The sequence below is a fragment of the Oncorhynchus masou genome, chromosome 6, assembly GCF_036934945.1.
Source record: "Oncorhynchus masou masou isolate Uvic2021 chromosome 6, UVic_Omas_1.1, whole genome shotgun sequence".
In the NCBI taxonomy this organism is placed as follows: Eukaryota; Metazoa; Chordata; class Actinopteri; order Salmoniformes; family Salmonidae; genus Oncorhynchus; species Oncorhynchus masou.
In genome coordinates, this window is record NC_088217.1 from 23,252,069 (window position 1) to 23,265,291 (window position 13,223).

Genomic DNA, 13,223 nt, shown 5'->3' on the forward strand with positions numbered 1-13,223 from the left:
AACACGTGGCTAATTGGACATAAATGATGGACTTTATGGAACAAATCAGTCATTTATTGTCGAACTTGGATTCCTGTGAGTGCATTCTGATGAAGATCATCAAAGGTAACTGAATATTTATAATGTTATTTCTAACTGCGGTTGACTCCAACATGGCGGATATTTCTTTGGCTGGATTGGGCTCCGTACTCAGATTAGGCTTTTTCCGTAAAAAAAAAAGAAATCTGACACAGCGGTTGCATTAAGGGGATTTGGGATTTGATGTGGCTATCTGCAAAATCACAGGATGTTTTGGAATCAAAACATTACTGCATGTAACGCATCAATGTAAACAGAGATTTTTGGATATAAATATTGACATTATCGAACAAAATATACATGATGTCCTATGAGTGTCATCTGATGAAGATCATCAAAGGTTAGTGATTCATTTTATCTCTATTTCTGCTTTTTGGGACTCCTGTCTTTGGCTGGAAAAATGGCTGTGTGTTTTTGTGACTTGGCTCTGAACTAACATAATCGTATGTTCTGCTTTCGCTGTAAAGCCTTTTTGAAATCGGACACGATTGGTAGATTAACAAGAAGTTTATCTTTAATTTGCTGTATTGGACTTGTTAATGTGTGAAAGTTACCTGTTTCAAAAATATATATTTGAATTTTGCGCGTTGCCTTTTCAGCGGAATGTTGTCAAGGGGCTACGCTAGTGGAACGCCTGCGCTAGAAAGGTTAACCAGGTAGGCTAGTTGAGAACAAGTTCTCATTTACAACTGTGACCTAGAAACAGTTCCTAATGGTTCCCTTTGCTGGGTAGTGAATTGAAAAGCAAACACTCAACCATGAGCACCAAGGAGCTTGTAAAATAATTCAGGGACAAAGTTGTGGAAAGGTACAGCACAGTAGCACAGTACCAATCTCTTTAGCTAACATTCCAATCCTTGTCATTGTCAAAGAGTCTAGCCTTTCGGCAAGCTCAGCATTCAATATGCTGCTGGTTTTACGGCGCAGTAGCTAATTGGTAGTTGGAAACAACATTCAAATTTCCATGTCAACGTCATGGAACATGGCGTGCGCATCACAAATTTGGCGCAATATAGAATTTTAAGAACAACTATACAATACCGTCATGACCTGCTGCAGTAATTCCCTTGTGAGAAGGCAGTGTCAATGCAAGATCATGTTGTTCAAAGTGACTAGAAAGGACTCCGTAATGAGAGAGAAATAATGATATGGCAAATATTTGCCTACAAGATTCACTCGAGCTGCGTTTTCTTCAGTTGCATCACATTAATGAGAGGAAAGAAATGCAAAACTGGCACCTGTCCTCATTCCTCAAATCATGACTTGCTTACACATTTTTACAAGACAGACCACTTTAGGAAACTTTCTGAATGGACATAGAGAGAATTAGTGAACACACACACACACACACACACACACACACACACACACACACACACTAAAAGGGCCCATGAATCAAAGCCACCAACGCACCTCAAACACACACAAAACACATTTCTTCTTTCCTAAATACGTATTCGGACTCACCTTCAATTCTTGGCTGAGGTCCATCAGAAAGGTAGGATGTGGTAGAGCATAATGTTAAAATCATTTTGCCTATCAAATGAATTAAAAAGGAATGTTTAAAGGGTGAGAGAGAGACAGCTGTAGTATTACTAGAGACGTTGGTTATTATGTAATTATTATCCCAGCTTCTGCCTTATTCCAGAAGGAAGATTTCCATGGGATTCATTTTTTTCCAAACTGCCTCCCGTAATTCTTTATTTGTTCATTAAATTGAGTCTATGCCAGAAGCCTGGTGGTTTTATTCGGTAGGCGTGTAGGTATTTCAACATCATGTCTACATGATAAAATGCTACAATGATCACTTGCACCGGGCTGCCAATATATGTGTCCCCATAGATCTAATATTTAAATTGAGGAAATGTGATCAAAATCATTCATTTTGAGATCCACGTCAGACATCCCTCCTAATGAAAAGGCCCCCCATCCTGCTGATGTAAGCTGCTGGAAAGTGCACTTGATATTTGTTTATGGATGAGAAAGTGAGCTTCCCATTTCCAAACAGGAGCTCAGTTGGGAATTGGATATTCTGTTTTGCAATATGTTGTCCATGTCAACAGCTGTGGTTTCATAAAATAGGCCTAGGCACTATATATTTTTGAATTGCACAATTATTTAAATAAACGCATTTGGCGATGTTCAACTTCAACTTCAAATGGCACAAAACGTGTGTCAGACAAAAAACATTTTTTGGGGTTGTATAGCACAGCTGGTCACCAAAATTCACTGTAGTAGTCTAGGCCTAATATACAGGTGAAGTCGGATGTCTACATACACTTAGGTTGGAGTCAATTAAAACTAGTTTTCAACCACTCCACAAATGTCTTGTTAACGAACTAGAGTTTTTGGCAAGTTGGTTAGGACATCTACTTTGTGCATGACACAAGTCATTTTCCAACAATTGTTTAGAGACAGATTAATTCACATTTAATTCACTGTTTCACAATTCCAGTGGGTCAGAAGTTTACATACACTAAGTTGACTGTGCCTTTATTAAACAGCTTGGAAAATTCCAGAAAATGATGTCATGGCTTTAGAAACTTCTGATAGGCTAATTTACATAATTTGAGTAAATTGGAGGCGTACCTGTGGATGTATTTCAAGGCCTACCTTGAAACTCAGTGCCTCTTTGCTTGACATCATGGGAAAACCAAAAAAAATCAGCCAAGACCTCAAAGAAAATTGTAGACCTCCACAGGTCTGGTTCATCCTTGGGAGCAATTTCCAAATGCCTGAAGGTACAACGTTCATCTGTACAAACAATAGTACGCAAGCATAAACACCATGGAACCACGCAGCCGTCATACCGCTCAGGAAGGAGACGCGTTCTGTCTCCTAGAGATGAACGTACTTTGGTGAGAACAGTGCAAATCAATCCCAGAACAACAGCAAAGGACCTTGTGAAGATGCTGGCGGAAACATGTACAAAAGTATCTATATCCACAGTAAAACGGGTCCTATATTGACATAACCTGAAAGGCCGCTCAGCAAGGAATTAGCCACTGCTCCAAAACCGCCATAAAAAGCCAGACTACGGTTTACAACTGCACTTGGGGATAGATATCGTACTTTTTGGAGAAATGTCCTCTGACCTGATGACATAAAAAATAGAGCTGTTTGGCCATAATGACCATCATTATGTTTGGAGGAAAAAGGGGGAGGCTTGCAAGCCAAAGAACACCAACCCAACTGTGAAGCACGGGGGTGGCAGCATCAAGTTGTGGGGGTGCTTTGCTGCACGATGGACTGGTGCACGATGGACTCTACTCTGGACCGTACCCCTCCCACTCCATGTGATACTGAAGGCCCCTCGCCCGACGCCTCGAATCCAGTATGGAGCGAACGGAGTACGCCGGGGGCCCCTCGATGCCCAGAGGGGGCGGAGGAACCTCCCACACCTCAGACTCCTGGAGCGGGCCAGCCACCACCGGCCTGAGGAGAGAGACATGGAACGAGGGGTTAATACGGTAGTCGGGGGGAAGCTGTAAGCTATAACAAACCTCATTCACTCTCCTCAGGACTTTAAATGGCCCCACAAACCGTGGACCCAGCTTCCGGCAGGGCAAGCGGAGGGGCAGGTTTCGGGTCGAGAGCCAGACGGTGCGAACACCGGGGCCTCACTGTGGTGACGGTCTGCATTCTTTTTTTGGCGCAGCACGACCTGCTGAAGACGAGCACGGGCAGCTTCCCATGTCTCCCCCGCGCGCCTGAACCAGTCGTCCACCGCAGAAGCCTTGGTCTGACTCTGATGCCAAGGCGCTAGAACTGGGTGGTACCCCAGTATGCACTGGAAGGGAGAGAGGTTAGTGGAGGAGTGGCGAAGCGAGTTCTGTGCCATCTCGCCCCAGGGCACGAACGCCGCCCACTCCCCCGGCCGGTCCAGGCAATAAGACCGCAGAAACCTGTCCACATCCTGGTTTACTCTCTCCACCTGCCCATTACTCTCGGGGTGAAACACCAAAGTAAGGCTGATCGAGACCCCCAGACGTTCCATGAACGCCTTCCAGACCCGAGAAGTGAACTGGGGAATTCGATCAGACACTATATCCTCAGGCACCCCGTAGTGCCGGAAGACGTGTGTAAACAACGCCTCCGCAGTCTGTAGAGCCGTAAGAGACCGGACAGAGGGAGGAGATGACATGTCTTAGAGAACCGATCCACAACGACCATCATCGCGGTGTTACCCTGTGAGGGGGAGATCGGGGGGCGATCGGTAAGAAAATCCACCGACAAAACACATGTGCATCAGAGGGCTCTGGGTGAGAATGGTGCCGGCTCACCTGGGGTGACGCCAGAGCGCCTTGCCTGCTGCCTCGATACCCAGAGGAACCAACCCGGCACCGACCGGCAGTGTGACCTCTGCGGCCAAAGATGGTGCACGAGCTGGAACCCCCTCCGGTTTCCCTGCGCACTGTCCCTCCCAGCTCCATGGGTATCGGAGAGGGGGTGCTGGGGGATGGAACCAACAGACACCGATCTGAACATCCGCGGGTAGTCAGCAGGTTATCCAGCCGGATGGACAGGTCCACCAGCTGGTCGAATGTGAGGGTGGTGTCTCTGCAGGCAACTCCCGACGGACGTCCCCACGCAGACTGCAGCGCTAATGGTCGATCAGGGCCCTGTCGTTCCATCCCCGCGCCGGCAGCCAGGGTCAAAAACTCCAGGGCGAACTCCTGGGCGCTCCTCGTCCCCTGCCTCAGATGGAAAAGGCGTTCACCCCCTCAGGCGGGTGGTCGAAGACTGCCCGGAAGTGGCGGGTGAACTCCTCAAACTAGTCCACACCTCATCTCCCTCATCTCCCTCTCTCCACACGGCGTTGGCCCACTCCAGGGCTTTCCCGGTGAGGCACGAGACGTGTGCGGACACCCTCTCACGGCCTGAAGGAGCCGGGTGGACGGTTGCCAGGTCAAGCTGTAACAGGAACCCCTGGCAGTTCGCAGCCGTCCCATCGTATTCCTGGGGAAGGGAGAGACGAATCCCACCAGGAGAAGGAGGGGCGCATAGTGGAGACCCTGGTTGTGCTGGTGGAGGGACTGATAGAACTCCCTGTCTCTCCCAGTGGTCCATTGTCTGGACAACGCGGTCCATGGCGGTGCCAAGATGGTGAAGCATTGCTGCGTGCTCCCGGACACGCTCCTCCACCCCTACCTGCTTCTGCTGACTCCATATAGTTGGTCAGGAATTCTGTAATGGGTCTGTACTGGCGGCAGAGAAGTCAGGCGCAGGAGAGCAATAACGGTGTTTACAACGGAGCAGTTTAATAATAAAAACCACCGGAATCAGAACAAACAATCAATGGATACAAAACCTGTCGCACACCAGATAAAGATGCACAAGCACTTACAACAAACAATTCCGGACAAGGACATACATGGGGGGAACAGGGGGATAAATACACAATGGAATTATGGAATTGAAACCAGGTGTGTGGGAAGACAAGACAAAACAAATGGAAAATTAAAAGTGGATCGATGATGGCTAGAAGACCGGCGACGCTGACCGCCGCCCAAACAAGCAGAGGAACCAACTTCGACGGAAGTCGTGACATGCATAGCAGTGTCAAAGATAACTGTTACACACATATTAAAATGTTCTCAAGAGTTGCTTAAAGAAAGTAATCATATTTCTCCACTTCTGTTCCAGAGACAAAATTAACATGTGTTATATAATTTTACTGCAACAAATGCATAAGTCTGCAATAATTCATATTTTATTAGGCTACATTTGAGAGGTTATAGGACAACGGTCAGTGTCCAGATTTCAGTTACCATTCCTTTTAACCCATATAAACTTAAATTAGGAATATTTTGTTTATTCATGGTTACAGGTATACTCGTGAGAGTATGAGCTACTATCCGGAATACTGTTCACGTGTAAACGTGGCCAATGACACAGCAACATTTGAAAAAAAGTTCAAGGCGGCGTACTTTCTATAGGCACTGTGTCTTATCTGTCTTGTTTTGCATTTCTCAGCTGAGTACTGTGCATTACCTGGCACGACCCTGTCATAAATACATCTCCACCCAGTCCAGACCATTCTGTAGTTATCTTATCTGATTGTATTGCAATCATTTTGTCAACCCCCTCCCATTTGGTCACATAAACTATATAAAAGGACAGACTAAACTTCTCATCACTGGTTCTTTCATCGTTGAAATTCCCAAGGTAAGCTTGGAAGGAAACTCTGAGAGCTGACAGTTTATTACGTCATATTTTGACCAATGATTCATTGTGTAATTGGATGAAAAAACATTTGATGTTAGCTGCTATTTTGTTTTAGATGCTCGACACTGTTGCTTTTAATTCTATTGCTAAATTAGTTTTCTAAAGATTCTAAGTATCTGAATGTATTAAGGAGTGTCCGTGAATGAACACATTTAATGCTACAATTTCAATAGTGTAGGACATGTTGTTTAGGACAGTACCATGCACAGTACAGTTGGTCAGGTTTATTTATCTAATGGGGAGATAAATATAAGTCGTGGGTAGTTTATTGTTGTGATGTAGTGAGCAGGTACATGTTTGACACCTTGCATCAGTTCCATGCTGGCATAACCCACTGTAAATACCAACTGTATTATATCAGATTCAAGATTAATTGATTAATCTCTGTCTCTCTCTCTCTCTCTCTCTCTCTCTCTCGTATCAAACAGAAGTTAAGATGTCGAAGCTGACAATCTTAGCAGGTGATAACATACAACTCATCCACTACGACTCCATAGTTTACATCAGGCACAATCACTGCCCTTTGTCATCTAATAAAAGGATATGCTTTGACAAATGTTTTTTGGCAATTTACAAAGTGCAGTTTTGAAAGGCAAAGCAAATACCTATCACATCAGTGCAGATAAAAGTTATTCTCATGAGTTACTCATGTATTGACCTCAGATTTTTCTCTCTCTCTCTTTCTCTAGGCTTGTGCCTGGTGCTGTGCCAGTTGGGTGCTTCCACCTCAGAGTCCACCACAGCTGCAGCTTCTCCCAAGATGGTGTGCTACTTCACCAATTGGTCTCAATACAGACCAGACAAAGGGAAGTACAAGCCAGAGAATGTGGACCCCCACCTGTGCACTCACCTGATCTACGCTTTCTCCATCATCAACAGCCGCAACGAGCTGGTCACCTACGAGTGGAACGATGACGTCCTCTACAAGTCTTTCAACGCCTTGAAGACCAAGTAAGTGGCTCGCTTCACAACTTATTAGTGTTGTTGTTGAATGAGAAACTTAGTTTCCCAATTGTCCAGGATATTTCATTGTTGTTGTTATTCATTTCTCTGAACTGGAGCTAGGTTTTATCAGCCACTTAGATTTTTCAATCTACTTATATCCAAAATCGCTGAATAATCTTAAACTCGCCTTTCTTTGCCGTCTCTCTGCAGGAACCCTCATCTTAAGACTCTGCTGGCTGTCGGAGGATGGAACTTCGGTTCTTCCCAGTAAGTACCTTCCTTAGTCATGCCACAGGGCTATGAAACACACCATACATTTGGCTTAAACAACCAGACTTAGGTTCAGGGTACATCTTCAACTGTACCTACAGTATCGTAGTGTTTGGCGGAAAGGGCAGCAAGCCGAAGGGTTGCTAGTTCGAATCCCTGGTCCAACAAGATTCAATATCTCTCGATGTGCCCTTGGGCAAGCACCAGGGTTACTGTTAATAATGGCAGACCCTGGCTGTGTCCCCACTCCCTGAGGTTGTTTCAAGAAGAGTTGGGATATGCAAAAAACACATTTCCAATTCACAGATACATATTAATAGACACGTGTACATGTGTGAAATAGCTGAATTTAGGTTGTCTGGGAGTATGTTAACTATACTAGGGGACCTGAAATCACACAACGTTCATGTTTTACAAGCAAAGTGAAGATAATATGCTGTTCAAAGTGCTTTTGACGTTTGTGTTGTCAAGATTACTTTCATCATGACTATCAGTACTATATGACTACTGATATCTGTACTAATTTACTTGTGGCACACTTTAGCATCCATAGTGTATTATATTAAGGCAGTGTGATAAAACCTTGATCTTCTCTCAGGTGTTCCATCATGGTGTTCTAGTAGAAAACTGAGTTAACCCAGAACGAAAATCTCACCTAGTTCTGTCAGATGCTCGATTTATGTTTACGTACTTGGTCCATGAGAAATGAGCTAGTAGTATATCTGTGGAAGTAGAACAGTAGTAGGTTGTATTTAGAAACCATATGGTGTATTGTAATACACAGCCTTATGATAAAACTTCTTCACCTCAGGTTCTCCATCATGGTGAGCAATGCTGCCAACCGTAATACATTCATCCAGTCATCCATCAGCTTCCTGAGGACTCATGGCTTTGACGGGCTGGACCTGGACTGGGAGTACCCTGGAGCCCGAGGGAGCCCCCCAGAGGACAAGAGGAGGTTCACTCTGTTGTGCCAGGTGGGTGTGGCACCTCCACTACAGTTATTAGTCAATGTAGATAATGGTTTGGATTTATTAGTGCTTTACCAAGCATCCAAATAGCTTTACAAAAACTGAGTGCACGTATTCATATACTTTCCCAACCTCGTATGGTTTCCCATAATACATCTTTACCGTGTATCTCCAACCCTTTCTGACCCATGATGCTTTGTGTATGTACGGTTTACAGGAGCTCGTGGCTGCCTACAGAGCTGAGGCCAAGTCCACCGGCAATGCCCAGCTCATGCTGACTGCTGCCGTGTCCGCTGGGAAGGGAACCATCGATGCTGGATATGAGATTGCTGAGATCGCCAAGTGGGTCTAGAGGCCATTTTTAATATGAATGTTTCCAGCATTGTTCCATCAGTTTTTATAGTGAGCTCTGGATCTTTAGAAACAGCTTCCAGGTGCCATTTCTGATCTAAATAGTTATAGTTTATGTGTCTGCTTGTGTGTGTATCTCCAGGTCTCTAGACTTCATCAACGTGATGACCTATGACTTCCACGGAACTTGGGAGCAATTCACTGGACACAACAGCCCACTCTACCGTGGTGCTCATGACACGGGAGACCTTATCTTCTTCAACACTGTAAGGAAAGATGCCACACAAACTGACAGAATGTTTAGCAGTGTGTATAATGATAATTTTGTAGTGACTAAACCTGTAGAAGGAAGAAAGTAGTAAGTTCAAAACCCTTCTCATTCCAACCATCTTCATGAAGACAAATTGGTTTCATACATCATACAGCTTTACCGATGATATTGACTTATTATGGTATAATTATGACATTTGCTACGATGATAAAGAAACAAAAGTAGTGCCACTTCACATTTGAGTGTTATTCTACAACAGGGATGGGACATTGCGGCCCCCATTATTTTATGTTTTTATTTTGGGGGGGGGGCTCAGTCAGGGTCTTAGAATACACGAGGTGCAATTTTGAAGTTTGGTTGTGCATCAGCAATCCTTTAATTAGCCCATGTCAGCTACATTTGTTATAGATTGGTAAATTAGTCTAGTGGCCAGCTATCTAAACTTGCAGTAATCATGGTTGAATTACCGACCAGGGTGGGGCCCAGTGGTCATCAGTTATCACATTAAACACTGCAAACATTTGCCTCCACCTTTTTTGGAAAATTGCAGGAAATTAGCTGTAAAACTTCACTTCTTCATCTCCACCCCATGGCAAGATGAGCAGATTTCCCTCTTTGCTGTCAGGGGGGGGGGGGCTTAAATGTTCGCAAGCTGGCGGGGTACGCAGACCCACGAGCCACTGCGGCCCCTAATGATGAGTTCCGTTTTTTTGTGGCCCCCACCTCCATCAAATTTACCCATCCCTGTTCAACAACAATAAATGCCCTAGCACTGCTGAGGTACTTGCTATATTTCTCACCTCTCTCCCCGTCCCCTCCATCCCTCCACCCCTCTCTTTCTCTCTCAGGACTATGCCATGAAGTACTGGAGAGACAATGGCACCCCAGTGGAGAAGCTGAACATGGGCTTTGCCTCCTATGGTCGTACCTTCCGCCTTACATCATCTGACACCAGTGTTGGAGCACCAGCTAGTGGCCCCGCCTCCGCCGGGCCCTATACCCGCGAGGCCGGCTTCTGGGCATACTATGAGGTGAGAGCTGGGGGGCCAAAACATTCATAGACTCAGGACCAAAATGTTAAGCAAAGGTATATATTTGTTTTTCATTGTTATTTCAAGAATGCATTCCAAGAAGGTGATTTCATTTGCATGATGATTTCACAAAACAATCTCCCGTTTCATGTGTTTTGTTCAGATCTGCACCTTTGTGAAGGGCACAACAGTTGAGATGATTGCCGACCAGATGGTTCCTTATGCCTACAAGGGCAATGAGTGGGTTGGATTTGACAACAGGCAGAGCTACGAGACCAAGGTCATTTTCAATTCAACATTTACCATGATACTAATTTAGAAAAGAAGACATTCTTGCCCAGTCATTAAAGTGGTAAACTAATATCTGGCATGATACTTAAGCTTTGTGAAAACTTGGGTGACATAGCCTCTAAATATATACCCTTTCTCTCTCTGTCTGTCTCTATACCTTTCTCTGTCCTCCTTCAATCCCACAGGTCCGCTACATGAAGGCCAACAAGTTTGGTGGGGCCTTCGTGTGGGCCCTGGATCTTGATGACTTCGCCAACCAGTTCTGCTCCGAGGGTAACCACCCTCTGCTGGGACATCTGCGCAACCTTCTTGACATTGGTAAGTCTGACATTTCAGTGAAGGAACAAACTTGACAATCTTAACTAAAGTGTAATCGGAAGTGAACCAAATACTGGACCAGATTATCCCACTGTGGAAGGGGCCACTATGGTAAATGCAGTCAGATTAAATCATGTCCAGACATTTCATCACCTCAGCTCTGTCCCTCATGGTAAAACCCTCTCTCCTTTTCTCTTTCCTCCCATCCAGTGCTGCCCCCTCTGCCCCCTACCACCACCCCCAAACCTGGCTCAGTCACCACCACACGCCCCACCACCACACGCCCCACCACCCACGCCCCTGGGACCGGCTTCTGCAACGGCAAACCTGATGGCATCTACGCCCACCCAGAGGACAACAACTCCTTCTACATGTGCGCTGGTGGCATCACTAACCTCAGCAAATGCGGCAGCGGCACCGTCTTCAACGATAGCTGCAAGTGCTGTGTGTGGCCTTGAGCGTGTTGTGAGGGAGTGAATTTATGACTTGTGATTTTAATTTCAGATCCCCATTAGATGTTGAAGAAAAAGCAGCTTTCATTCCTAGCGTCCATTAGCATCGTTAATGCTAAAGCTAACACCAACTTTGTATTTACCAGCTTCAAGTGTTACCGTCGTGAAAAAAAGGTTTTGTGGAAGAATACTTTCTGTAGACAATAGTTGAGATGCATTCAGTTGAGTCTTGCATTGAGTTTAGTAGTAGTGGAAATTGGTTGATTTTAATGTGCATTTTACTTTAGATTAGAAGCATATATGAATAAAACATTATTCCTGCTTTATCTTGTTGTAATTTCCCTGTGTTTGACATGGTTTTTAAGACTTTTCATTCTTAGCCCTACAACATATATTACCTTGAGGCTACCTTTTTTAACATTGCACTTTTGTATTGCAATACTTCTACAAACCCAAAGCCATTTAACTATATTTTCTCTATTCTATTTGACTATCCGTATCTTTTCCACTTTTCTTACTGACTCCTCATCAAATGGCAGGTGAAAATATACCAGTAATACTGTAATGGTTGCCTTGGTGGAAGGAGAGGAGGACCAAAGCGCAGCGTGGTAAGTGTTCATATCTTTAATAAAATAAATGAACAAAACAATAAACGACAAATGAACCGTCCTCTTAATTAAGGTGCATAAAACACACTAAACAGGAAAATAATCACCCACAAAACACAGGTGGGGAAAGGCTACCTAAGTATGATTCTCAATCAGAGACAACAAACAACACCTGCCTCTGATTGAGAACCATACCAGGCCAAACATAAAACCACAACATAGAAAAGGGAACATAGACTACCCACCCCAACTCACGCCCTGACCAAACTAAAACAAAGACATAATAAAGGAACTATTATTACTGGGGTTTAGTAATACAAAAAACATAGAATTCACAACACAGGAGTCAATATTGCGACTGGCACAAGACAATGTGAAAGGGGAGTGAAAACATGTGGAAAACACATTTAAGTTAAATAGAAGTGTGTTTAAATATACATCCACTATCTTGGGAATGGGGCTGCAAATTAGATATAGTACAAAACAAATGTTGAAATTCCTCATATAACCAAAACATTAATGAAAAACATCCCACAGAGATTATTTTTTTAAATCACTCCTGTCTCTCAACACACATATACACAGCAATTTAGCAAAAAAAACACAAAAGAAAACCTTAATAAATAAATAAATGGCAGCGTAATATTCCACAGTTCACAAAAAATTGTTGGCCTGACAGACACCATGACATTGTAGTAGGTCAGGTTTCTCTGTATAGGACAGTATAGGAACACCAGCCAGTAGCTGGGTGAGGGGCAGTCGGGCTGACAGCATAGTCCAGTAGCCATAGGCTTGATCTAAGGAAGTGACATGGGGATTACAAGGATCCTGCCACCCAACACGATGCAGGGTTTGCAGTGGCGTATAGATGTTGAGGGAGGTAAAGGCTTCATCCCCCAAAATCAAAACCAAGATAATAAGAAAAAAAATATACACAACAATATATCTTTCATCTCTCTGTGTTTCATAATTTTCCTTCAATTCACAAGAGGCTGAATGTATCTCACTGGAAGAAGCATCCAAGTGAGTGAAACAGCACCCCTCTGTCTCTGTATGTGTACGCCATCTATCTGATGATGTCTGGTCAAAAAGAGTATGACAATATTGTCAGTCGTAGCATTGAATGCAAGGTAAGCCAGTAAACATTTGGTCTCCCTTGATAAAAAAAGTATAAAATAATAGCCAATCAGCGTTGAGCTAAACTGAGTGAGCTCAACTGTGAATGGGAAGACAGTTTGGATTTGGCTTCACCTCAGTCCCATCACATCGAGAGCAAAACGTTGTTGACAGAAAATAACTTTAATTGTTACGTCTCGTTATGTTGTTGTCCTCCGATGGCTAACTAGCTAGCTAAAATTGGTTTTACTTAATTCTTCACAATGGCCAATGATAGGCCGATAGTTTTTTAT

At 44.1% G+C, this 13,223-nt stretch overlaps 1 protein-coding gene across 1 annotated transcript; it reads left to right on the forward strand.

The window, feature by feature from the left end:
* The first annotated feature begins 6,742 nt into the window (after positions 1–6,742).
* Positions 6,743–11,305, forward strand: LOC135541034 (acidic mammalian chitinase-like). Its single transcript, XM_064967173.1, has 10 exons — positions 6,743–6,767; positions 6,996–7,257; positions 7,462–7,518; positions 8,333–8,498; positions 8,710–8,834; positions 8,986–9,109; positions 9,963–10,145; positions 10,309–10,425; positions 10,622–10,754; positions 10,965–11,305. Exons 1-10 carry the CDS (start codon positions 6,743–6,745, stop codon positions 11,210–11,212), a joined length of 1,440 nt encoding a protein of 479 aa, XP_064823245.1. The 3' UTR covers positions 11,213–11,305.
* Positions 11,306–13,223: the final 1,918 nt, after the last annotated feature.